The 27822-nt window shown below is 40.0% G+C and overlaps 1 protein-coding gene across 5 annotated transcripts in view; it reads left to right on the top strand.

The window, feature by feature from the left end:
- The window catches only part of TBC1D1 (TBC1 domain family member 1), a 105647-nt gene that overhangs the window by 30537 nt on the left and 47288 nt on the right, over nt 1-27822 (top strand). For 4 of the 5 annotated variants that reach the window (XM_069856177.1, XM_069856175.1, XM_069856176.1 and 1 more), the window contains exons 3-6: nt 18727-19260; nt 22279-22368; nt 26463-26567; nt 27179-27311. In XM_069856177.1, coding sequence (XP_069712278.1) covers nt 18727-19260; nt 22279-22368; nt 26463-26567; nt 27179-27311 — 862 coding nt within the window. Of the gene's footprint in view, nt 1-1828; nt 1891-18726; nt 19261-22278; nt 22369-26462; nt 26568-27178; nt 27312-27822 lie in introns of those variants that run through there. The other variant, XM_069856178.1, reaches the window with a different exon arrangement.

Below are 27822 nucleotides of genomic sequence, written 5' to 3'. Positions count from 1 at the left end.
TGCCATGTTTTCTGAGTAGGTGTTATTGTTCTGCAGCAGCATTCTGGTTTGTTGTTTTGTGGTTTTCTGTTCCTCAGGAGGAAGTGGGTGGAAGTGTCGTGCTCAGGTACTGTGGATACTGCAGGTGTGACCAGAGAAGAACTACTTTTGTGCTGTCCCCTCAGCACACCCTGGCTCATGATCACGCACACAGCTAGTGTTCAGGCACTTGCCAGCACAGCATTAGGAGGTGGTACAGCTCTTGGCAGCTGCCTCATTTGCTTTGTGTGTACCAAAACCCAGGCGGCAGGATCATGCAGGCTGGAGCAGGGGCTGAAACTGCCCCTTTCCTGCCTCGTTGAGCTGCAAGGTTCTCCCCAGCCTCTGTGTGTGTGTGTCACTTGTGTTCCAGTGGACATTTAATAATGTAGATGAGTGAGACAGTGTTGGCTCTAGACTCAAATGTTCCTTCAGCTGTGAGCATGCAAGTGCAATCACATGCACGATACTGTCCCAACAGGGTGACTTGTCTCACTGAGGGTGTCTTTGGGCAAAGCAAAGAGCAGAATTTGGCACTTTGACACCTAACTTTGAGCAGTAGAATTTTATTGGGAAGAATTTTAGAATAGGCCCCTGTGCTTTCCTGTTATAATTTTGCAGACATAGTTCTTCACTTTGTTTCTATGAAGTGATGGAGACTAAAGGAGTTTTTGGTTTGGGCCCAATGGGTTATTTCCTGTGAAATCCAAGACTTTTTTTCTTAGCTCTTTATCCTTCCTCCAAGCTGAGTAAAATAAGTTGTTTTCAGGCAGCCCTCCAGCCACAGCATGGGGATGTGTGTTCACAGGCACTGCAGGTGGAGTGGCAACAGGAATGAAGAACTTTCCTGACTGGGTGGCAGGTAACATCCCTTCACCTGCTGGAAACATGCAGACCAGTGACTTGTGCCATACTGTTTTTTATTTCTCCTCTTTGGCAGCTTATTTCTGTCAGGAGAGCTGCTCGCGGATGATGTCAAATGCCATTACTGACATGAATGGTGAGCCCTCGCTATAAGAAAGACATTGGGGTCCTGGCGCGTGTCTGGAGAAGAGCAACAAAACTGGTGAAAAGGCTGGAAAATGAGTCTTATGAGGGGCCACTGAGGGAATTGGAGTTGTTTAGCCTGGAGAAGAGGAACCTTATTGCTGTCTACAACTACTTGAAAGGAGGTTGCGGAGAGGTGGGTGTTGGTCTCTTCTTCCAAGTGACAGGTGATAGGACAAGAGGGAATGGTGTTGACCCATGTCAGGGTATGTTTAGATTGGACTGGAGAGGGGCAGATTTAGGCTAGATGTAAGGAAGAATCTCTTCAGTATGAGAGCGGTGAGGCACTGGCACAGGTTGCCCAGGGAAGCTGTGTCTGCCCCATCCTGGAGGTGTTCAAGGCCAGGTTGGATGGGGTCTGGGGCAGCCTGGTCTGGTGGGAGGTGTCCCTGCCCATGGCAGGGGGGTAGAACTGAATGGTCTTTAAGGTCCTTTCCAACCCAAAATATTCTATGATTCTATGACATTAGGAAAACATCTTTTATAGGAGGGGTTCTCAAGCACTGGCACAGGCTGCCCAGGAACGTCGAGTCCCCCTCCCTGGAGGTGTTTAAAAGGCAGGTAGATGAGGTGTGTGGGCACTTAGTGGCGGACAGGTACCTCTGGAGTTGATGTTCTCTGACTAGCGATTCTCTGACCCTGGGAGCGGGGGTGCAGCGTCTCACAGCCATTGCAGACGCCTCGTCGCTGGCCCCTCGCGCTCCGCCGGCCTTCCCGCTGGGGGCGGGGCGCCGGGCGTTCCTCCCCGCGCCGGAGCCGCCCGGGGCCGGGCGCGCCGCTCCCGCAGCTCCCGGCATGTCCCCGCTCTTCAGCTGGGTGGCCAAGGTAACTCGCTCGGCTTCCAGCGGGGAGGGAGCTCCGGCCGAGCGGGGCAGGCGAACCGCCGCGGCGCGGGGCGGAGGGGCTGAACGCGGGCGGGGGGCGGCGGGGCTGGGGGGAGCTGCGAGTAACGCCGCGCGGAAGGGGTGGGCTGAGCCCCCTGCGGCTCCTTGTGCGCTCCGGGCGCTGGGTAACAGCGCTCCCGCTGCTTGCTTTGGAATTTTTTTCCTGTTTTTCCTTTTTTTTTCTTTTCCATGCTCTGATTTTATGAAGAGCGATAAGTTAAACAAGTAAGTCTCCCGTTAAAAGTTAAGTATGACGAGTCCTGTGCCGGCTGCTACATCTCTGCGTCTGGGGCTCGGGTAGGATTTTCCACTGGAGCTGTGAAGCTACGTGCGGATATCGAGCCGTAGACGTGAGTTTAGAAGTTTAGAATATAGTTCTTAGCTGACGTTTCAAATAAATACTTTTTTCCAAAGTAACATTCTGAATTTAAAATGAGCTGTATATGGTATTCTGTCATGAGGCGCAGTAGAAAATGTAGAAGAGGACAAGTGAGTGAAACTACTGTATGACAGACGACTTGGGGGTTCCTTGGAGGAATTATCTGGGGAAAAAAGGACCTTATCTTAACAGGCGACTGCCTGTTAAGCCTGCTGGAAGGCTACATAAAACCTGGTTCTTCCTTCTCTTTTGCGAAGTATAAATGGTCAGTTGCTTAATCACTATTGTGCATCCCTCTCACTGGCTATGTAGAGGCGACATACCCACCCTGGGAAGGTAGTTAAGAAGGGAGTGCTTGATGTGTGACAGTGTTACCTTCATTCAGTTAGAAAGACATGCTCTATTCTGTCTTAAAAGCGCCGTGCTTGATTTTAGCCATACCCTCAAAAATATGGCTATCCTTTCCTGTTCCCACTTGGCTTTTTTTTTTTTTTTCTTTTTTTCCCCTTGATCCATTTAAAGAGCTACCAGGTGGAGTGCTTGTTAAAGTAGTTCCCTTTCCTGTCGACACTGTGGGTCTGCCTTGTGGGTGATGTAAGGCCTGTTTTGCCTTGTTACCCAAGGGAACGATACTAGCTGATTTCCATGCAGACTTTTACACACATGTCAGTCTCACATACAGGTCGCTGCTGTCAAAAGTGAGTGATGTGAGTGGTGCTGTCGAGTAAATACTTCAGGGATGCCACCAAGGAGTAGCCCGATTTCCCCCCTTGTTGTTCACTTGCCAGCTGGACAAAGGAGCTAGTCAGAGAGGAGTTAGTCTTGGAGGAGGTACAAGGCAGAACTTGTAGTGCACAGACTTGGCTGCATTTTTAGAGAGAGTAACAGAAACTTTTGCAGAAACACACTTCTAACTCTGCTTTCAGGAGTACTTTCTGGGCTTTTAGAGCTAATTATTGCAATACTGGTTCCTCACAAGTGTTTAGGTTTTTAATTTGAATGGCTGTTAATCATCAGCACTTATCTGAGAGTGAAAGTGAAGCAATGTATTTAGAAATATAAAATAAACATTGTTAACAGAGAAAGCCTTCCTGCCAGAATGTGATCAGTAAAAAATGTAGGAACTACTGCTATAGGATTTCAACGCAAATGCAAGCTTTTACAGTTTTTATAAGATTTTGGCTCATTCCAGAACAGGCAACAGCTACAGGATACGGTGAGGAGGAAACTGTCCTCCTTGAAAGAAAACTGTACCCCTGCTTCTATTACTTCAAAGTGAGTAACCTCTTCTCCAGTAATGAGCGCTTAGCGTCACCATGTAAGTCGTGAGGCCCACAGAGACTTATGAGTGAAGTAATTTACACCTATGTGCTATAAAATTGGTCCCTTGTGTTTGAACATTACCTTTTAATACATCTTCATTACAGGTTTTTATGTGGTGCTTTACCCACCTTGTCACTTAAGTTCATGCGGGCTCCTTGGGGATGAGTTTTGTGGTGCTGCCAGGCCAGGCTGTGGGACACATTCTGGGCTGGAGGAAAAAGCCCTTCTTGAGTCTTACATGGGCTGGTGTTGTCCCTGCAGATGCTGGTTAAGCCACTGGAATGATGACTTGGTGGATAATGAATTCTTAAGTACTGATTTGTTTTAGTCTCCTAAAATGATTTAAATAAAAAAGAATAGCTATACCTGTTTTTCCTGCACAGTTTTGTACAAAGTCAGACAACTGACTTCAGGGAAACCTTTGACTAAGCTCCTTCAAACCTAAAAGTGTAAACTAACTTTGTATTGTTTTGGGTAGACAATGCCCCAGTTTTGTAGATACTCACAGATATTTTAATCTATACTCAGTTTGGTTCACTGCAAGAACTGTTACTAAAAGTAAAGAAATCAGTTTGGAGTTGAAAAACACAAAGGTTTCAGTCTGCAAGTAATAATTAGAAATGCAGATTTTTTTTTACTGCAAGCAGTGTGATACTTGCGCATCATTAATTCATTAGCAGGAGGTAATTATACAGTCATAGTTAAGAGTAATTTTATTTGTTTCCACTGTTTCCATCATATTTAGTACAGCTTTAGTTTAAGTAAAAAAAACCCAACAAGTTCAGTGTTAGTTTTCTACAATTGACTTCATTTTATAATGCAAGTTTCTATTCAGAAGCAGCTTGACAGAAACCAAAATTAAATAATTGATTGCTGAAGAAATAGAAATAAACAGTTCTTAGTGTAATAAATTGTATAAATAGAGAATTTGAGTAAGTTTGTCCTCAGATTCTCAGTTTAGCGATTTATACATAGTGTGTTTCTAGTTACAAAAAAAAAGGGTACCACATATAATGTGAAAGTTGTGTTGAGCGTCTGTTTATTTTGCCTAAAGGATTATAAACCAAAGGAACCAGTGAAGAAAATTACTATGGTAAAATGGAAAGCAAGGCTTTGTTATTTAAATCAAGGTTTCTCCTGTAGTAATTTTGCTGATATGGATCAGTCAACACTGGTCAGCTGCCTGCAGCCTTCATGATAGCAGCTGGGTGCTCCAGTTTCTTGCTGCAGCCCACAGAACCTCTGGCTTCCAGCACTAGCAAAACGGGGTGATTTTACCTTGTAGCTCTCCTCAGCTGGCTTGACTAATGTAGGACCCTGGACTGTGAAACATCGTTCAGATTTCTTCTGCTCTGAAGATCAGATTTTAGGGTATGTTCACAATAGATGCTCTGAAATTCCCAAGCGCAAAGCAAGAATGCTGTTTGTTTTTGGGGTTTTTTTTGGTTTTTTCTTCCTTAGAACTGCTATGTTAGAATTGCCTGTAAGCTTTCTTCAGTTTGGGAAGCTCTCAAGGCATCGAAACAGGAAGTTTCTACACTATTCAGTGCAGCAAGGCTTGGTCACTTGGCTTCTGCCATGAAACATTACTGAAGTAGTAACTATAATGGCATTGGAAATGCCACTTATTTTTCTTGGAATCATAACATACCTTAATATGCTATGTTGCTATAATTGCTAATGTTTTGCCATTGTTTCTACTGTTTTCAATATAGAGTGCCTAGTAGACCTCTGGGGTGAGAATGGGTGGGAGTAACAGTTGACTTCTTGGTGTAGGTCAGAGGCTACAAATGAAAATTATTTGCCTTCTGGAAGAGAATGAGAAGGAATGAGAGGCTGAAAATCAGTAAGTCTGAGAAATCCCCTCTCCTTTTTTTTTTCCTTTTTAGGATTGTTCTGAAAGGACCGTCTTGGCTTTTTTTTTTCCTGGTCTGTTTTAGGGTTTGTCACACTTATTTATGAGGGTGTTTTGTTCCAGCTCGATGGACTTGCCTCTTTCCTTTATTCCTACAACTTCTAGCAAATTTGAACACCTTTGGGTGTCTTTAATCCCACAGTGAGTGACTTGCATTTTAGCCATACGAATCGGGATTTGGTCTCTTAAGAAGCCCTCATAACCAGGCATTTTAACACTGTCTGAAGCCTGATAAACCTTGAAGTATATTAAGCCTATCTTAGTTTAAGCCCACCTTACGTCTGAGATGGTAAATTATTTGGGGGATGTGTGAGAATAAACAGTGGTGCTGTCCTATGGTGTATGACCCCTGTTTGTGTGTTTACTCCCCAAACCCCTTTTTGTAAATGAATTTGAGTACTTGGACACTGTGTCAAGGATCAGAGCGGTAATAGAGAGCTAGTGTCAGGGAAGAACTGGGAATTGTTGGGAAGGAAAGGCTCAAATGCTGCAGTTTAACTTGTAGATGAATCTTCTTGAAGCCATTTAGGCTGTGGGTGGGGCTGGAGGGACAGACCCTCGCTTGTCTCCCAGGCCGGATGCAGGCAATGCAGCAAATAGAAAGTTGAGATTTCTGCCAGATCTGGGTTTTGGTGCCTGAGTTTGCACAATGCACCTGCCAGAGAACACTAGGTTGCTCCTCGGTGTGTTTTTCCAGGTCGTGTTTGTTTGGGGAAAATATGTTGTTACTGATTGCAGCTTTCAGATAAGTGCAGGTTAACACAAAACGCTGAGCAGTTGACACACACAGTTTTCTGTATGCCAGTCACTCCCCAGCTTACCCTGTGGGGGTCTGCATGTTGACTGAGGAATGTGCGCTCGGCATTTGAAATGAACTCAGTTCAGTGGTGAAACCCCTCTGTTACTCAGCACTTCCCTTTGGAGCTGTTCACTTTTCTTCTTTGTCCTTCCACTTCTTTTTCTGCACACCAGGCCTGAATTGCACCCACTCTGCTTAAACGTTCCAGATAAGATGGGAGAAGACCAGAAGACAGTCTGACTCATATGGCTTTTACGTGGCTGGGCAGATGTCGTAGGGCAGTGTCCTCTGTGTTTGTAAGGTACATTACAGGTGCTTAGTAAGGAGTAGGGCTTTCCATAGTGAAAGTCCTGGCCATTTAGATTGCAGATTATAGAAGTTTTTCTCTTGAATCATTTATGCCTTTCCAAATAAATTTCTTATGAGTATCTACGTCTGGCTTCATGTTGACCTTCAGATACAGCAACAAGCCAAGGCTGACAAGGTAGCTGAGCTTGCTGTTTTATGCAGGTCCTCCTCTCTGCAACTCAAACCGGAACTTTTAGACTTCAGTCAAAAACTGCTTTCCTTTGCTGAAAAGCTCTCTGGACATCAGTGCTCCTAGCTATCTTCAGGTAGTTAATATGTTCTGGGCCAAACGGATAGCAAAAATCTTAATAAATCCTGAAGGATTGAGGGAAACTCCAGGTCTCATCAGGGGTGTATGGAATAACTAAGAGTTCATTTGGGTTTTTGCTGTACATAAAGTTAAGCTGCAGTGCGCCATATATATTTGCTTTATTTTTGATGATCTAAAATACTATTTCGCATTGTAGCCTGCTTTTTTGGAAGGCTGCTATAATGAAACAGTCTTTTATGTGCACCGGAGATGTTTCTGAGAATAAAGAAGCAGTAGCTTTGCTCTGGATTCCCCAAGTAGAAGTACCTCTAAGGTAAAAGTTGGGCAAATCACCTCTTTCTTCAGGGATCAGCTCACAGAGCTGCCAGACAATTCGAGTTTCTAATTTCCCATCATTCTGAATATAGAAGCTGCAGTATTTCTATGAAACCTCTACCTTATGGGAATGTTGGAATATTTTTACTGTGCCAACTAATAAATACTGAAGATTTTAAAATAAAGTGGTTCAAAAGACTTCTTAAAGTTGAAAGACCAGAGCTTGTGTATGGTATACAAAGTTTGACTGGTGACTTAGCAAGTTAGTCTTCTGCAGAAACACTGTTAACTGAATTACAGCTTGACTATAATATATACATATATATATTTTAAATTGGAAACCTTTGCAACAAAACTGCTCAAGCAGTTATGGATGGCAATGACTGAGGGGAAAAAAACCAAAACACCTCAGCCTCGGTTTTGTTAATATTTTACATATTGGTATATCAATAAAGATATATGAAATATGTCAAGAGACATGCCCAAATAGGAGCCTGCTTACTGATTTTCATGGGGAGGTGAGGAAGTAGAGCTGGGAAGAACAGGTGGAACTCAGAGAGCAGAAGCTGAAGCAGGGAATAACATTAACTACCATTTATTGGTTTTATCACAGAGTTATTTCTACAAAGTTGTATATGAGGTGTTTTCAGGTGTTCTCACTTTTTAACCAAATTACAATAACAAATCCTGAAATAGGTTAATGCATAAATACAAAATTTTAGTAGGAGACATTTAAAGTAAAATGTTTCTGAAAAACACAGTTTGCTTGCTGAGAAGCAAGAGCACCTTTATCCTGTCAAAGCACACTAGAGCAAAACTGCAGGGTTTCTGCTACTCCTTTTCTCTTCTGTCTGCAAGTTCCCAAAAGGCCAGGCCAGTATTCCCAGATCAGCTGGCCAGATGTGTGAAAGCTGTGGTTACTAGCTTGGATAAACTCACCGGTAGGTTGTGGCTGTGTTAGTAAGTAGCACACAGCAACAGATTGTTCAAGCAGAGCTGCTGGTGGTAAAGAAAGGTTGGATACCTGGAAGTGGGTTTTACTATGAACTAGCCCTAATTTGGTGCCACAAACAGAATGTTTGCAGTGAAGTGTATCACAAAATGAAGGTTCAGTTCCTTTTAAATGGATGTCAGTTTAGGCACTTCAAGACAGTTCCACAATGCAGTCTGTCGCACAAGAAGTGGATTGGGAGAATCCACTCTCAAACATGTTCCTGGTCCCAATTAAAACAGTGAAGTTGTCACACCTATGTAATACTTGAGAATCCAGTTAGAGAAGCTGGACAAATAGCATACTCATGGCTTTCCAGTAGATGACCTTGATGCAAGGAATGGGGGCCCATTGGAGAATTTTTGTTTTAGTGGGATGTTGACCTTTTGGCTTTCTGAGAATTTCAGGCCTGAGGGGTTGTCCAGAGTTTCTCTGAGCTAGGTTTCTGTCTGTCACTAACTGAAGCGCTGTGAAGAAAGACTAAAAACATGTATTGCCTTCCATTCCCAGGGGAGTGTTTGTGCATGTTGATGGTCACATCACAAAAAAAAACAAAACAAAAATATTTCATTTTGGCTGAAATATTTGGAAGCTTATTCCCAACTCCAAAGTCGTTGGCTTTGGACATGTGAATGCTTCTCTTTGTGCTTTTATAGCATCATCACTGTAATCAGAAACATATGTGTTTTCCAGGGGAAACCTTTGATATGTAGTAACCAAACAGGATTTTCAGGTATAGATATTCTGTGAAATTGCAGGTCTGGGGAGAAGAGACTGGTTGCACAGTTACCCAGGCATACTCCCAGCTACTGAAAATGACAAAGCTGAGCTAAACTAAATGGCCTCTTTCTTTTTGAGGCAAACATTTTAGGGGGGCTGTGTGTTTATTTCAAGGACCACTGTAAGCAAATGTCTTATTTTCATTAGATCTTAACAGTTGCCTCTCTACATTTACATTTACCATTGGTCTGCTGCTGTAGTACCAATGAGGTAAACTCACTGAAGCTGTTGCCATGGAAATTTGGATGGCTAACACTAAATATTTCATGCTGGTTTTGTTTCTTTGGGTCTTTTTACAGCTTCCAATCTCCTCAAATGCAAGCCATGGAAAAGGAGATTTGTGTAAGTGCTTTGGAGTTTTAGATGATTATGTACAAGAGGCCTGCCTTTAAAACTCATAGTTACCCAGAACCTGAACCAAAACCACGCACTGGAATTCAGCCGTTATGAAGTTCATAATAACATTAGACTGTGGAAGTAATAGAATATGAATGACATTTCTGGGAAATATTATACATACACATGCAGATGGGAAATATTTCTGTAATCAGCTCTTGTTTCATTACACATGATTGGTGGAGTTACCCCTCCACGCATCCAGTGCTGTAATAAAGGATGCTTGCTTTCTAACACTTCAGAATGAGTATTAGAGAGTTTATTTGCCAGTTTTTTTGGCATCAACAGGACTGTGACAGCATAAACTGTCCAGCTCTAGCTGCAATTCGGTGTTTGGTAGTTGATTTACCTTTCTCTAAAGAAACCCAGCCTTAACTTGTGGAGAGAGTGGAAGAACAAAAAAGGAATAAGAGACAATTTACTGTTGAAAGAGACTATGTGGGATTAAAATAGCAATTCCACAACCCTGAAAAGAGAACAGATTCTGAATTTTTGTGTGTGTATTGTTAGTACTTTATTATATCTGTGTCAAATTTTATATTTATCAAGTGGTAATATAGGTAAATGGTAGGAGCTCCAAAAAAATGCTCGTGATCATGGGGCAACAAATATTGTTGAAAGTCTTTGTATACACTCTTATTGATGTATTTTTTTTTTAGTGTAGACATCTCTCCATATATTGCACTATCATACAGACATTTTGTTTGGAAAGGCACTAAGGCCAAGTCTGTTCAGTGAATTATAATTTTTTGTTGCCCATCGGTACAGCTAGCTTGCTCTGGCTGTAGTGATAGAAGACCATCATTGCTATTTTAGCAATTGTCTTGAATGTCTTCCATTTTCAATCAGTCTGGCACTATGTTTTTTCCATTATGTCATTTTTTTAATTATTTTTTTTTTCTGCATTGCTTTCTTGCCCAGGAATAAAAAGCCTTGAGACTGAGGTTCAAATTAATGAAGTTCTCTCAGTTTCTTCTCTTGTTCATCAGTTCTGTCATCAGTATTTTCAAACTCCTGTCAGGCATCATGTAGGCCGTGGATACTGGTTGCTGTTATTATGGCATTTATTTAAATAAAGCAGGTGATAGAGGTAAATGGTCAGACTGCAGCTTTAGTGAATTGTTGATAATACTGTAGTATGGCTAGTGGGGAAGGAACAGAAGGATGAATGTCAGCTCTTACTCTTTAGTTACCACGGTTTCCCTAGATGAGCACTGCTTCTGAGATCAGTTAGCAGTGAGTACATAGGCCAGGTAATAGTGCTGAACGAAGGTAATCAAAATAAAGTTGTTGACACAGGCTGCAAATCTACAGATCTGCTATTGAACTTCTGTGGTGAATTTGGGACAGGGTGTAATCATGAGGATTTTTGGCAGCAGAGAGAACCATTGTGGTATTTTCATGATCTGGAGGCACTGCTAAAAATTCTCTTTTGGCTTCTTGTTCTTTAATGTTTCTACAGTGGCACCTTAGCTTGGCTCTATGTTGACTTTCAGGAGTGATCCCATAGCTCTGTTTATCTCAATGGCACCTTTTATCTATGCTTTGGCAGCTCTTCTTTATTTTAAGACTGAATGTGCAGCTTTATCTTGAAAGAATAGTGAGGTCTTGGCTTTTGTGTTGGGACATGCAAATTTACTATTGGCTGTCAACTCAAGGAGCTTGCTTGGCTGACCTGTAGCAGTTGAAGTGATGAGAGAACAGCTAATAAGGATGCCAACATTTAAATGAAGAAACAAGATCATCAGGTTAAGATGATCAAAAGCTCAAACAAAGAAAGTAGTGGTACGTAGGATGGTATTGCAGTACTGCCAGTCATAGGGTACTTGGTCTACAACCCTGCTCTACAGCCGATGCATTCAGACAATCCATGATGGCAATTGCAGTGAAAATGGAGTTTTGCAGGCAGCCTATAAGTGAAAGGCATGTTTTCCACATTGATCTTCTTCACCAAAGCTCCCAGAAGGCCTCTGTTTAGTTTTGGATCATGCATTTTTATGGAAAGCGATCCAAAGCTAAGCAGCAGTCTGAGATATGGCAGTTTTCTTATGGAGAGTAGCCAGGTTTTGTTGCATTTTGGGCTTCAAGTAAGGTGTGTCTTGAGAGCATGTGAAAGCAAGCCTTAAAATATATCAGCAACATGATACATCTCTCCTGGGGAGGAAGCACTACCAAAAAATAGAGTAGTCCAGCTTCACTGGAACACCAAGTACAATTATGTTCTATTTCTGAACTTGTTTACAATACTCTATAAACAGATTAAGCAAATATTGTTTTTGCAGAAAGAAAAGCAAACCTTTTTGTGCCTCTTTAAATTGCATGGAGTGCTCTCCAACTCGCATGACTTTGCAAAAAGTATAACCTCTTCGATTAACTGAGGAGGAAGGTTCTTGAGCTGAGATTTCTCTCTAATACTGAAAGGAATGTGATACTGTGAAAGTGGCATACAGTACTCGTGGCGTCAATCTGCATTGATTAGCAATCTTCTGGAGGCAGCAGTCCACATATGTGAGAAATCAAGTCACCTTTATGGCTTTTTACGATAACCTGTGAGCTGTTAGAGTACGTTGGCTTTGTGGAGCTGTTCTCTTGGTGCTCACTCTGTCAGTCATCTCACAGAACACTAGTGCCACTCGTGCACTATGCTCCACAGGAAAAAGAACTGGATTTAAACAGATAATTCCCTTCTGCCCCACACTGAATATTCTTTGAATTTTAATGCACTCTTGTTTATCAGCTTCTTACTTCCCTGCAAAATATGAGTCTTGGCCCCATCACCCTCAGTTATCCCATTTGCTGTGTAATGCCCATTCAAACCTAAGTAAGTAAACCATGTCTGCACATAGACATGCATAGCGTTGCTTTCCCGTTCTTAGGTCTATGACAATGTTACTCAGCCACTGAGCTTTCCTTCTCAAGACTGAAGCAACGTCTGTGTCTTGCTGTTGCAGGCCTGGTTCACAGTCCTACCCAAGAAGCACACCTGTAGTGTGGTTAGCCTCACTGGCTGCTAACCTGGCTACCACTCCCAGCCCTCTGGTTTTGTGATCTGACTTCTCCTTTCTCAACTGATACCCACAAGTTCTCTGGTTAAATGAGACACACAGTGCATTTAGGTACTACAGAGCGAAATTAGCTAGACTAGCACACATGGATGATGAAGCTGCTGAGAGTGACACAGTTCATAGTTGTTTTATGAGCAGTGCAGATACAGCAGGAAAGTTTTGGCTCTTGTGTTTGGGCATGAAGTCATGGAGCAAAGGTGAGCTGTCTGTCTGTGCACCCACACAGCTAAGTACTTAGAGAGCTGGTGAGAAGAATCTTACTTTGCTCTGTTTTTCTGTGCATAACTAATGCACCACAGGTTGAGCCATAGCTGATGGGAGCTTACTAATGATCATCATCCAGAAACAAGAGGAGCTATAAACTTTCTGCTTCTCTTTCTGAATTAAATCCTGGTTTGAAAGTGGCTTTTTGGGAAGAATCAAAGTTAACAAATAGCAAAGGAAGAAACCTAGTAATTAAGTATTCCATAGAACTGTTGATTAGGAGACAGAGGGTGAAAAAATGGAAAATGAGTTGAAGTTAATGACCAGAAAAAGTCAGTGAGGTGTAGGAGCGTATAGAGCAAATACTTGCTTTCCAAGCAATATAATAGAAGAAAAAACCTTGTGAAGACATTTGAGATAAGACCGGAATAAAAACGTCTTTCACTGAAACGGAAATTACCTTGAAAAGTTCATTACTCTGTTCTACCTTGAATCTCTACTAATGCCAAGGAATCTGCCAGTTTTGTCACTTCTAAAACCTATTTTACTTCAGTGAGAGACTAAAGACTGATTTTTTGCTAGAAGTTTTTAGTTTGTTCTTTGGTTAAAGTAGTGGGCAAGACTTCTCACAAAAGAAATCTCAGCTGATTGTATCTTTTTCTTATTTTTCTGGCAGCTGTAGATTTCCTGTGGGGAAGAAGTTGTGGGATCCCTATCCTCGAGTTTACTTGGAACTCAGCTGGGTGTGTGACTCCCAGTGTTTTATCTGAATTTGAAGCTGGATCTAACTAGAAAGTTTGCCTTGTTTTTTGTGGGGGGCTGCACTGTCAGGTTACTTCCGAATTTAATCATTTTGTGGGAAATCATGCAATATCTTGATTTAAAAAAAAAATATCCCTAGTGAAACCTATAAGTTAAAATGCTTTAGATCAAAAAATGCCAAATTTTAAATCCATTGATTGGAGAAAACTATTCAGAAAAGTTAGTTGGCCGCTAGTGTGAGTTTAAGGAGTGATAAGGGTGGGAAGCATTGATCTCTGTTTTATTACTGCATCTCTATTTTATTTTGCTAGAAGTGTGCTGAAAACTGAAAACAGACCAACTGCTTTTTAGTACATACCAAACTACCAGAATCAAGATTTCATGCAGTTTTTTAAAAATGCAAATAAATACTTCACTGTATCATATTTTTTTTTACATATTGTGTATGTCTTCAAAATTATTTTCATTTCTTCTGTTCTACTACTTTTACGAAGTATTCCATGATTATAAATACCTTATGGGTGACAAAAATATTGCCATATATCCTGATACAACTACATGGCTTCTCCCAAGATATATAGCTGTGGGCCCTATGTTTCCTATAGCAGCGCTCTGTAGTAAAATAAAGAAGGAAAGGTATTAACAGCAAACAGTATGTTAGACTTATTGACATAGTTTATTGAGCCTGCTATGGTCAGAAAAAAAAGCAAGTAGAACCACTTAAGAATAATTCAAATGTTCTTTGATGCTTGAATAGGGAGGCAAAACTCACTTAATCGAAACATCTACTTATTTCAAGAGCTTTGTGAAAGAATTTTAAGGCTTTGTTCTAGCAAAGGTTGTGTGAGATGTTCTGAGGTACAAGGCAAATCTTACTCTGATGGTTTTCAGTCTGCTGACAGCGCAGGTCGGTTTAATATAAAAAAAAAACCCACCCTTGAAATAGTCAAGCCTGCCCTTGAGTCCTCCATTGACCTGAAGACTTACTAAAGAACTGGTAGGTATGAATTGATATGTTTATACTGTAGGTATAAACACTGTGTAGCATATGAAATAGTGAATCATTCCACTTTTGTTTCGTCCTGCAGTCCTGGCCGGTTGATGTGTTTCTCAACAGTTCTTTTTCTGTGTCAGGCCTTGCTTTCCTACCTAGTGTGTATTAAAGAATCAGGGAATCTGTTTTGGCAGTCTTGCTTACCGAAAGGCAGCTGTTGCATTCAGCTGTTACTTGGGTTTTTTCATTAAAGTAGTTGCACGCTCTCTTTTAAACCCACTGACAGTCAAAAGACATGGACAGCTTACTGCGTGCTTGTATATAAACTTGCAGGGTGGTTTCTGGTTGCATGGGGAAGATAATACAACTGCGGTTTTTCTTTCCATGGAGGGAAGTGCAAGCTGTTCTTTGTTCTTCAGATGCAGCAAACCTGTGTGCTTAAAAATTACTGCTTTCTCTCATGGTTGGGTGCATGGTGTAGAAGCTGCAGCTGGTTTGTCTGGTGACAGACTAACAGACTAAGTTCTAGGTGTTGCTTTGGCTTTTGCTTGATTACCCAAGAGTTAAGTCACAAGAGTACTCGGCACTTCAGTCTCTGCATAATAAACATTCTCATCATAGCAGAAATAAGATGATATACTTAACCAACAAAGCAAAAATTACAACAGTCCCCTGTTAGCTTTGACAGTAATAGACACGTCTTCTGTATCTAATTCAGATGTTCTAAGTCCACAAACTTTTCCTAATGGATTTCAGTTGTATCTTCTGTTCCGCAGCCCTGTTTGGCCCAGAGTGAATGATAAGAAGGTAATGTTTTGTGTTTGGAAAAGTTTTGTTGTTGATTATGCTCTTGTTCTATACTGAGTTTTGTGGTTTTAAGGACATAATTTTAGGTCATCAGCAGCTGTTATTCTGATTACAGAAATAATCTTTATCCACTAATTACGTATTTACTCTGAGAAACGGCTCAGAAAACACTTAAGAATAGAATTAGGCTAGAAAAGAGAATTTCTGCCGCAGGAAGAAATCATACATGTTTGCAGCAGTCCTCCTCCGCTCTCTTAGCAAGTTCAGATTAGTAGACATATCTGTGTAGGAGGTGTTTGTATCTTAACACAGGTTTGTATAGGAGGTGTTTGTATCTAAATCACCAAGCTGAGGTAGGATGAGACCTCAGCAGGTCATCTAGTGCAGCCCCCTGCTTAAAGCAGGATCACATGCAGCAGGTTGCTTAGGGCTGTGTCCAAATCTGCCAGGATGGAGACTCTGCAGCCTCTCAGAACAACTGGTGCCAGCCTCTGGCCACCCTTACAATAGAAAAAAGACTTTTTTTTTTTTTTTTAATCTTCAGATAGAGCCCCACAACCTTTAAAAAACTCCAAGCAACATTAACTTAATTCAAGAGCAACCTGATCCTTGCTGATTTTCAGTACAAACTGAAGAGCCATAAAAACTGATTCAGTTTGTCTTAATTAATTGCAGGAGGCTTGCAGGAGATGTGGTTGCTATTCACCCAGTGGCATGCCTCTTAATCTGTAACAATTCCAGCTGTGGTTATTAAATGTTTGGCGTGATAGAGTACATTGTTTATTTTAATAATTTGAAATAATTATAACATTTATATATTTATTTACATTTCACTGATTATTTTCTTTTTATATATATGTGTGTTTTAATCTAATGTGTAGTTGGTGTTTATTTACTCGGTATCCAGGTCTGTTTGCTGAGGGGCAGAGGGTCGGAGCACACACAGAGGAGTGTGTGGTTTCTTTATTTCTAGATACTTGCATAAAAGGCGTGGAACAATACAGGTAGATAAAAAGAGCACAAATCTTGATGAAAAGGCCAGGATCAGTTCTGGGGAAATACATATTTTGTGTTTTTCTCATTCATTATGGCATCTTGTCTTTACTAATGAAAAGAGAAATAATGTTAAACATATGCAAGGGTTGCAGGAAGAATGACATGATTTTCTGCATCTCCTAGAGCGATACTGCGTTAATTGCCTCATCAGAAGTAATAAAATTATATTAACAGGCTGTTAATTTTTTTACATTAATAAGCAGGAACAGAGGAGTCAGTGTTTTTCAGTAAGTGTAGCACGGAAGCCAGCTGGTACTTATAAAAGACACTTTATTTCTTTTTTTGTCTCACTGTCATCTTCACATGTTATGTGACTAAAAATTGGTTCTTCAGAGGTGTATTAGATAAATAAAACTGAGGTGAACCTTGAGCTCTCTGTGGAGCAGATCCGTATTGTTTGAGGTAATAAAGATTCGTTGTATCCTTATGTTCTTGTATATGATTGAACTGTTGGGCTCCAAGCTGCCTGAGCCCGAGGTTTTCTGACTGGCTTGTGATAGAGCTGAGAACAAACTTCCAAAGTCATGACCCTGCTTCTCTTACCTCTTTGCTGGGTTATTAGCTGATGACTCATGTCTTGTGCTGAAGGGTGGAGTAATGCTTCTGGAATCATTTATTTTGTAATCTGTTACTTATTGCCCAAAATCTACTAGCTGTATGCATAGGCGCCTGTGTGTATATATGTATCCATCTATCCCCTGTATCTGTGTTTCCTTGTCTATAAAAAGGAATCCTACTGAGGTCTTTATGAGACCCAAAATATAACCTGTGGGCATAAAGATTCCAGTATTGCATGTATGCTGGGGCAAGCAGCTGATGCCTTGGTGTACCTGCGATATTAGCAGCAAGCACAGAACAAACGGCTGATGTTTTCATGCTTGCTAGCTTATTGAGACCTTGGAATCTTTATTAAGGCCCACGGGTTAATAGGAAGGGAATGTGAAGGCAGAAAATGTGAAGATAAGGGGCACATCTGTGGAAAACCGGGGGTTGCACTCTGTTGCTGCACTGTGGGATTCTCACGGGTCGAAATTCACTGGGATAGCTGTTACTGGATACAGAGGCACTATATAAGGTTTGAATTCTCTAAATAAAGTTGATCTCAATTGTCGCCCCCATTGACGAGGTCCATGCCTTAATCACTACAATAACCATTCAGTTTTCACTGTTCAACACTTCTTTTCCTCCAATCCCTTTGCTGTTTCCTGCATTGGTTTGTTTGCATCATTGCATTATGCATAAGCGTTAGATAACCATAAAAATGTCTGAAAAAGATAGACGTCCAAAGCATTCTTTAGGTTTAGGGATGGCTTTTCTCATGGGATAGTTGGTTCTTCTGGGCTGATGTTTTAGTCTGTTGCTCCCAGACTTCCTTCCGTACTATCTGCAACCAAATATTTGTAAGTAAGGAAGCTCTGATTGATGCTTGACAGAGGAAATTTGTTCTGTCAGGAAACTGGCACACCTAGCATGGAATTAAAAAGTTGGCAAAATTATTTGTTGTAATCATAGATAGTGCCTCCACATTTTTCATTTCAGCAGCAGCACATGCTGCAGAAGAACCTTTATCTCCTAAGCCAAAATAGAGGGATATAACCAAGCATTGGCCTCGCAGCAGCTTAGCAGATAATATATGCATGTTCCTACCTTATAACCAAATCAGAAACTGTGCCCTTTTGCTGTTACTTAAAATTGGATCAGATGGCAGTTTGGATTTTGTTTACACTTATAACATCTGTGGGCTGTAGCAGACTGCACCCTCTTACATATGCCCTGCAACTGATACTGTTTGTGGATGTTATATAAATTGAGGGTGTTATCTAGGATGGTAGAATAAAACTGAATGTCTAAAATAATGAGTGTATTTCTTTAAAAAACACAGCTTTTTACAGTGAAGGTGAAAGGAGATTTGCAAGAGACTCATTAATCTACGTGACGTGAATGCTTGAGGAGAAGGGAGTGAAAGCTAACAGAGATTAAATAACTTTCACAGTTAATTAGTCTGGGGCTTTTCTTACGCTTTCTGAAGTATTTTTATCTTTTGGTTTGAGTTTCAATTTGTCATGTTACACTATTTTCTTCACGTGCAGAAGTATTAAACTGCACAGCATTGCAAGAGATGAAGCTCTCTGGCGAAGTGTTGATGATCGGGAACCCCTGGCAGGGAGACAAATAAGTGATTCATCTAGTCAGTGTTTGACTTCTTTAATGTCTGTTGGACAAATACAAGATAATTTCAACTGGTCTTTCAGAAAACAAAACCAGATTAGCCATTCCAGAAAGATAGCAGCAGGGAGCACCTCTTAGTGTTGCTATTTGTTTGTCATAAAGCGTGAGATGCTAATGTTGTGTAACTTTTCCCCCTTCTTTAGGTGCCTGAGATTATAAGCTCGATTCGACAAGCTGGAAAAATTGCTCGTCAAGAAGAGTTTCAGAATAGTGTCTCAGATGTTGAAGACCCTTTTGCCAAAAAGTTTGAGGTGCTGTTCTGTGGACGGGTGACAGTAGCACATAAAAATGCACCTCCAGCTCTCATAGATGAATGCATTGAGAAATTTAATCGTGCAAGTTGTTCAAAAAAATCAGATTTCAACTCATCATCCCAACAACATGAAACTGCCAATAACTTGGGAGGCTTCTCTTTCAGCAGCAAATTTCGGTCTGTCTTCCAGCCCTTGGTCGGTGAAGAGGAGGATAAAAGGCCAATTAGGAAATCATTTTCTCAGCCTGGGCTTCGTTCCTTTGCTTTCAAGAAGGATTTGCAAGAGGGAAGCCATAGGAGCAACAGCTTTGTCCGGTCTTTTGAAGAAGATGCAATTTCGCTGAACCTAAAAAGTCAGCTTATCTGTGGACACAGTGTTGTGCAGCCAACAGACATTGCAGAAAACCGGACAATGTTGTTTACGGTAAAGCAAGATTTGCAGCTTTTGGTGGCATTTTCACATCTTGGAGTTTGGAGTGGCAAATGCCAAAGCAGATGTTCTGACAGATGGCAGTTACTTCTTTAATACCTTAATTGCAGTTACCAGAGCTTAAACTAAACCTGCCTATTTCTCTAGAAAGCACTACCAAAGTAAATTGTTTTACATAGTCAAAATAAGCTTATGTAAAACAGATTAAAGCAACACTACCTGAAACATTTGGCTTCAAAGAGAGCAAGTTAGTAGACAGTTACACAATTGCAAAATGATATGTACACTAGTAACAGCGGAAATAAATTTCCAGGTGAATGAGTTACCTGTAACTAGAGCAGAAGAACCAAACCACAACTGGGGACTAGTAGACTTTTATGTCCCGTGATAAGCAGCATAATTCATAAAGATCATCCTGCTGCCAGTGTGGCTATGTAATAGTGTAGAGTAGTAACTTCCTAGGCTGCTTTACACCAGCCTCCACTCCTGCTGTGCTTTTGTGTGGCTAGCAATGCCCTTGCCTTGAGAGGTGAGCAGCAAAAGAATTTTTGAAGACCTGAGAAACAAGTAGGGAATGTATTGTTTGCCTCTCTTATATAACTTATCTATCACTAAGATTATAACATGTATCTTATAAACATAACACAGATCTGGGGCTGATATTGCAATGGCCAGTTATCATAAGGTTATCTCGGATCTGTGAGCTGCTGTTGGGACTAGGAGTTTTTGAGGACAGTAACATAATGGAGTGGGTGCAGTTATAGCAGGTGTTTTTGAGTGGGGGGAAAGAGAAGTGCTACTTTAAGAAGGATTACCAAAGTGTTGTATCTGTAAATAGTAACACACAGAAAGAGGTGCAATGAGCTATACCTGATTTAAAACTTCCATTTAGTCGTAGCAGGCAAGAGAAGTGGAAGAAGATGGGGAGAAATTCTGTGCTACAGTAAAAACAATTCCATGTTTACTTTCTTATCCTAACCGCATATTTCACAAAGAAAATATAGATGCCCTTTATAGTAATGCCTGATTTTAAACAAATTATGATTCCGTTATTAATTCATGGCGTATATTTTAGAGGTAGGGAGATAATAGTTGGACTACTTAGGCCCACATTCTCTTACTCCAGTGAGTGCATTTTTAGTTTATCTTAAGTAGATGCAATAGTTCTCAAGGGCACGTGCAGCTTCAGCCTGAACATAACTTCAGTCACCTACTTACAAACTGGGGTTCTGCTGATCTGTCTTTTTATCTTGTGTTGGTTTTTGCCTGGGAAACTACTATTTAGTATGCACAGTTGTATTCTTTTGCCATTCAGCTGGGCTAAATTAAGCTGAATATAAGGAAGTGAAGTAACTGGTTTGTGTGTCCGGTATCCACAAGCTAGCAGCTCGTGGCAGAAATGAGTTTGTTGGTTAGCCATCCCCTGTGCTCAGCAGGTTCTGACTAACAGTGTGTATACAGTGTGCACAGGTTTTCACCTTTGCTCATCAGTTTGTGTGTGGCTACATACAAAATGCTTAAAAGTAACTTTATATCCAGAGGAAAAAGTAGTTTGTTTTCTCAGTGGAATTTCTTACTTGGGTTTTCCCTGGAACTGCAGCAGAGGTTGGTGTACGAGTTGTGAAAAATGTTCAGACAAGTTATCTGTTGACTCTTCTCATCTGGTTCAGACAATAGTCTTGATTTAATGTCTTTTCCTGAAGAACTGTTTTCCCAGCCAGGATTTTCTTAGGATTTTAGGGTTTTTAATTTTTTTTTTTCCTGGCTGTAGTTTGTTCTGGGGGGATGTGTGTTGTGGGTTTTTTACCCTTGTTCAGTTGGCTTAAAATGGTCCTTGCTGCCCCGGGACCTGGTGTGAAAGGAGTGTGTGAGGCTGAGGTGAGAAGGTCCCTCTCCCTGCAGGGAGGGAAAGGCAGCTGTGAGCTGAAGGAGGTTGCTGACTAGATGTTGGAAAGTATAACCCCATGAACATGTATGAGGTCAGCCCTGGAGACAATACAAGGAAACCAGAAGGGTGTTGGGGAAAATTGTCATGACTGGTTGAAGTGAAAGAAGTGGAAGGTGAATGTACAGGACCATTTTTAGACATGCAGAGGTGGCACGTCTCACTTGATCCACTTACATACGTGATTCACTCCTTCCTCCTTCCTTAAGAAACTGCAGGTATATTGGTTCTGCTGATCTTATGTGCATCTTTGGGGATTTGGTAGTGGCTGAAGCTTCAGCAGGTTTGTCTAAGTCGTACTCATGAATAGTTCAAGATTCTGCTTCTCTTCACTAGAATATGATCTGAGACTTGTCCTTAGCAGACTTTCTGATGTGTTAGAAACTATTAGGAATTTAAATTTCATCTGTTAAAAAGATGTTGCTAGACGGTGAAAAATTGAAACCAATAGGTTCACCTTAAAAAATGGACTTCGCATATTAAAAGTTAGCATCAGCTTTTGGTTCACTGTTGTACAAATGGCCTACAGATTAAGTTCAGTTAGAAAATATACTCCGATAAGCTGATTTTTATAGTTTGAGTTAAATTATTTAAATGTTATGTGTGTCTTAAATGAAGAAATATAACCCTAGAAAGAATCATAAGGTAGAATATAGGTATAGGAAAACACTCCGATATAAATCTTAAAACAATTTTAATTAAGTAGCTTTTGGGAATGTGGTATGTGCCAACCCTGCAGTAAATAAGAAGAGGGAGTATGAGTGTATTTTTTAAGTCCAACGTAAGTTATGTGTGGTATATTATTACTCTCATCTAATTAAATACTTCTCAGTCTCTTGTCTCAAATGTGAAACTAAATCTCAGTACAGCAATATGCAGAGGTCTGAATGCCAGATCAATGTTGTATGAGTATTCTCCCTTTCCCTAGTAATAATACTGTAATTGGTCTAAAAATACAGGTAGAAAAAAAATAATCAGATTTTATACCCAGGAAACATTTTTGTTGTGAGAAAAAGGAAGTGTAGTGTTACTTGTTATCATCTTGCTGTTTATTTTGCTCTTTTTAGATTGGCCAGTCTGAAGTTTACCTTATCAGTCCTGACACAAAAAAAGTAGCAATTGAAAAAAGCTTTAAAGAAATATCCTTTTGTTCTCAGGTAAGACTACAGTCTATTCTTTCTCTCTTTTTTCTGTTTAAATATTTTCCAGTTGTTTGCTTCTGTACCGCTCTCTCCTAGCATTTCAAATGGATTCTCACACCAGAGGTTTCAATAATTGCTATTGACAGGTTGCTAGTTAATCAATGATTTTGTAAAACCATCATTCTTTTCTCATGCTTTGCATTGTAATTTTTGAGATAAAGACGTCTGTGTGCGGTGGGTGAATAATGTGAGCTAGAAGGAACACCTTGGTCAGCTCTGGTTTGAGATTTCAGCAGGTATGATTCATAGTTGTTCAAATCTGAAATTCTTTGAGCTGTATTTTTCAAGAAGTGATAATGAAAGAAGGTAAGTAATATACTCTTGAAAAAAGCTGTATTTTTAGAGAAATCATGTAAGTTGTATTTGTGTAAAAGACAACATTCTCCCCTGCAGAGGTATCATGTGATGCACTGAGGGTGATCATGTTTCAGATCCTCCTCATCCACTATTAGTCACTGTTTCTTATGCCACAGAGTTGGCTTCCTTCTTTTACTGCATCTTATTTTTGTGGTCTGACTTCTATTTTGCATGATTATGTGAGGGTGCAGTTTGTGGAATGACGTAATTCTGAGGGGTAATGTTTTGAGGAAGATGCAACTTAGACATATGAAGATGAAGGGTGGCTTTGTGCACTTTACATGAGTGTGTGATTCACACTCCACTACTATAATGTCTCAGCAGTATTAAGGGCAAAATAAGCAGCATCACATCAAGGACAATGGGACAACTCGGGCAATTGCAGTACTCCTCTGTGAGCAGCTACACTAATTGATGTCAGGTCCTGTGTATAGGAATGGAGGAATCGCCTTTGAGTGTTGCTCAAATATCAACCTGCAGACTGAAACAGCTCTTCATAACAACATTTCATAGACCAGTTGCTTTTGTTAACTAACAAGTGTCACGACTTGTCAGGGATTAGTCTTTCCCTAGCTGTTTTCTGTCCAGCAGAGCATTATTTCATGGGATTATAGAATAGTTTGGGTTGGAAGGGACCTTAAAGATCATCTAGTTCCAACCCCCCTGGCATGGGCAGGGACACCTCCCACTAGATCAGGCTGTTCAAGGCCCCATCCAGCCTGGCCTGGCACACTATGAGGGATGGGGCATCCACAGCTTCCCTGAGCAGCTTTTTCCAGTGTCTTGCCACCCTCAGCATGAAGAATTTCTTCCTAATGTCAAGTCTGAATCTTCCCCCTTCCAATTTAAAGCCATTTCCCCTCATCCTGTCACTGCATGCCCTTGTAAAAAGTTCCTCCCTGGTGTTCTTGTAAGCCCGTTTCAGGTACTGGAAGGCACTGGACTATTGGTATTTGTTTATTTTGTTATTGTATTTGGAATATTTGTATGTAGTTTGTTTGTGTACCAGATTTGATTCAGTTTAAGTAAATGAGGAAATTGAATTTAATTCATTAAACTAGGGTAGAGTCCTTAGAGAAGATTTTATTTCTTTAAAACTTGTAAGTCATTTGACCTTAAATATCTGAGGAATTAACTTGAACTGTAATTATATAAATACACTTACATTTGTTAAGGAAAGGATGTTCTTGCTGGTTTAACTAAAAATTCACCTTGAATTATAACAGTGCAGTGCTTGTTTGTACTGTGGGGCTTCTTTGGGTATAAAACCGAGTGTACCAGGATGGGAATTTTACTGCTCTTTCTTGCTCTAGGAACTGTTTTGCACTTGACTTACTTGCATAATGCAAGTCTATTCAGTGCATCACAGGCTGTGGTCTTAATGATAAAATAGGGAAAAAAGGTTTTCCCAGTAAGTTTATTTACCCACTTTATTTTAAAGGGAATATGATTTGCTGTTGTTTTCTTGTAGCATTTTTGGATTTTCTTTTTCATAAATGATTTTTTTTTTTTTATGAGGATAAGTTTCATCATTAAATGTACAAGTGCCTATCTGGAAAAGTTTCAGAGTAAACATAACTAGTCTGCATGCTGCCAGATAAAGAGCTTTGAAAAGAACTCCTGGATTGCAAAAAAATCTTTATCTCCATGTTCCCTTAGGCAGGAGCTAGTTAGGTAGACTTTGTGTCTTGCTCCAGAGGTCAGCAGAAAGTTGTGCTTCTCAAAGCAGTAGAAGTGAGATTGTAATTGAAATCTTGCCTCCTGTCTGAAGAATGTGTTGCTAGGCAGATGTTAGGTCAGCTGGGCAAATACTAGAATATCTGTGTTTGGTTACAAGGGGCTTTTCTCCCCAAGTAAGCACATTTCAGAAGACATGACAGAACAATCTTAAGGACTCATCTTGATCACACAAGAACTTCAGTATTTTTTTTTCATAAAACCATTAGAGTTAAATTATAATGGAGATTGGAATAACTTTTCAGAATGCCCAGTGTATCATTGAGATGGTATGATGGCAGTAAGAAGTATGTAGTCCTGGGGAAGTATCCAAATTAGGTAATCTGAAACACCTAGGAACATTTATCAGCTCCTGGTAACTTGCAGTTTTGTGGGCATGATCTTGGCTGGGCTTCTTCCACCATAGTAGTTGGGACTTCAGGAGAAGAAATGGGCTTTCAGAAGAAGACACATGGGCTCGGGGGTTAGGGACGGTCTTCAGCACATTCTGTATATGTTTGCAATTTGGATAATGGAGGGAGAGCCTGCAGGGTCGCACTGGCCTGTCTCTACTTTATTGTGTAGCTGCTTCCTAAAATGCTTAGACTAGACAACCAATGAAGCTAGAGTTGGAGAACCTGCAGGCTTTATATCATTTGAATGTCCTTCTCATCTTTTTGTTTGCATGGCGTGTTAGTGCTTGATTTGTGTATTAAAGCCTTTGTTATTTGTGTAATTGTCACACTTTAACAAACCCGGTATCTCCAGTATATGTCAAATTATTTTCCTTCCTTTGGTCAGCATGCTCTGAAGGTTTATTTTTGGTATTTTGAAGGATAAGACATTTTTCAGATTGCTTAAGTATATCTCATGCTTTGATGTGCTCTCTTTTGGGACCCCTGGCCATTCTGTTTTATAGGAGTATTCACTTTTTATGTTTTTTAAATGCTTTTTTAAATGTTTTTCACCTGGTAAAAAGATAAGGAGAACATTCAGTGATTCTTGCTCTGTCAACAAGGAAAACCAAAAAAAAAAAACCCAATAAAAATGTTCTGTTTGGCATCTTCAGATTGTTCAAGTTCACTGAAATTTCTGATTTACTGTGATTCATCGTTATGGTTTTTGATACAACAGTTTATTACCTCTCTTTGCCCTACTTTAATATTGTGCCTTGGCAGCTAGAAGGTGGTAAAATAGTGTTGAGTGTAATTGAATTTCTATAAACAGGCTCTACCACTGTGCATGTAACTCGTCATCATAAGTTTAGGATTTTTTTACCAAGAATAGTGGACTAAGGGGATGTGCAAAGAGATCACCTAACTCTACTAACCTGGAAGTCTTTTCAAAATGAAAAAAATCGCAACAATTTTTAAAAAAACAACTTCTTAGTGTTTTGGCGGATGTACTGTTTGTCTGCTATTCAAAGTAGATTGTGCCTGAACTTGCATGCCTCTTAGGGAAGCTTTCATTTCTCCTAAGGGATCATTAAGTAATAAAGGTAACCATTTTCATTTTTTAACTAGCCAAGCTTTTCTTTAGATATAAAAAAGAAAACTTATCTATTTTTCACTATTGCTTTGATTTGCTCTTACAAAAATAGGGCAATTGTTGATTGCTTAAGCAAAAGAGAAGAAAAACAGTGAGCTTTTCTCCCTCTACTATTTCTGATATTGAGTAAAATACATCTTGAGTAGTATTCCCTCCTGCCTGTATTTTCCAATGGATCTGTTATAACTCAATAATTAAAAAAACAACAAAGCAAACAACAAACAAAGTCTGACTTTGAAATTTAAATGATTTATGAATTAATGGGTTCTATAACAGAATAGATTTTTAGTGTCCAGATTGCTTTGAAGTAGCTCATGTGACCTATCTAACTTTGTTGGGCCTTTTATGTTTTTGATATTGGAAAAAAATACAGGTACAAAACATTGACAGTAAACATGACTGCTTTGTTACTGTTGCTTTTGTGCTAGGGAATTAGACATGTGGATCACTTCGGATTCATCTGCAGAGAGTCTTCAGAAAATGGAGGCTTCCACTTTGTTTGCTATGTGTTTCAATGCACAGATGAAGCATTGGTAAGTGAAAGAAGAGCCTAATAGAATATGAGGCCCTGAAAGTTTTCTGTTGCTCCATGCTCTGTGTTCTGCTTCATGTCTTCAAATCCTTCTCCATTCAGAAGTATATTTATTTCAAAAATGTAAATAACATAGCAGTCTGCAAAGAAATTTTTAATTTGTTTTAAAAGCAGAAGTTGAAATCCTCTTTAAAATCCAGTAAAATTTCCTTTCATTGCACAAATTAAGTTAGACTTTGTGCCTCTTTTTTGGAACAGGTTTCTTCGTAGTGTACCTGTTAAGAAAATCAGGACTACATTACTGTGCTTTGGGTAAGACTAGTGTGTCACAATTGCAGTAAACTTTTTAATCAGGCAAGAAAAGGTTTCTAGATAGAGGTAGTGTCCTTTATTAGACCACAGTATAAAGTTTGGTGGTCTGGAAGAGATGATTTCACAATGATTTTTGTTTTCCTTGTGTGTTTATACACAGAAATAGCAAGGGAACAGCTTTTCTTTTTAATCCTAAATGCATTCTCAAACTAACAGCAGTGTCGTTCTAAAAGACTGTCTCATTTGTATTACGGAAGTGGAGGCTTGAAATTTTATTCTTTTACACTCTGTTCTTTTCAGGTGGATGAAATCATGATGACGTTGAAACAGGCTTTCACTGTAGCTGCTGTGCAACAGACTTCCAAGGCACAGCCCCAGCTCTGTGAAGGATGTCCTATGCAAAGCTTGTATAAACTCTGTGAAAGGATAGAAGGTGGGGTTTAAAAAACTTCCTGGTTGGATATTTTTTTCTAACAGTTCTATTGTGGGACAACCTAACATGTGAAATTCTATAGGAATGAATGATTAAAAAGAGCCTTGGGACTTGAGATTTAGGGTTGAAAGCTAGTCTTTTTATTTAGAAGACTGCAATATGAAGTTACCTGTTAAGAATTTTCTAACAAAAGTTAAGCTGCTTTCTTCTATTTCAGTTGAATTTTTGAAAGCAAATTAAGAATCTAAATATTACTGAATTGCACCTAGCTTGGCTCTATTAGCCATTTAAAGCAGGAGATTGTAGATACAGATTTTCTCAAGGATATATGTGTCAATAGGTACAACCTACTGTCCTGTTGAACCCACTAAGATATTAGCATTACACTACCACTAAATATGAACCAGTGAGCTTTTCATGTGCATGTTTGTGATGTTGGTCTGTGCTCCTTCATGAAAATGCAGCAATTAGTGTTATAGTTGTTGCCCAGAAAACAAGTTAAAGACAAAAA

The sequence above is a fragment of the Phaenicophaeus curvirostris genome, chromosome 4 (assembly GCF_032191515.1).
Source record: "Phaenicophaeus curvirostris isolate KB17595 chromosome 4, BPBGC_Pcur_1.0, whole genome shotgun sequence".
NCBI lineage: Eukaryota > Metazoa > Chordata > Aves > Cuculiformes > Cuculidae > Phaenicophaeus > Phaenicophaeus curvirostris.
Note: the sequence above shows the minus strand (reverse complement) of the source record. Positions and strands in the feature narration are given on the sequence as shown.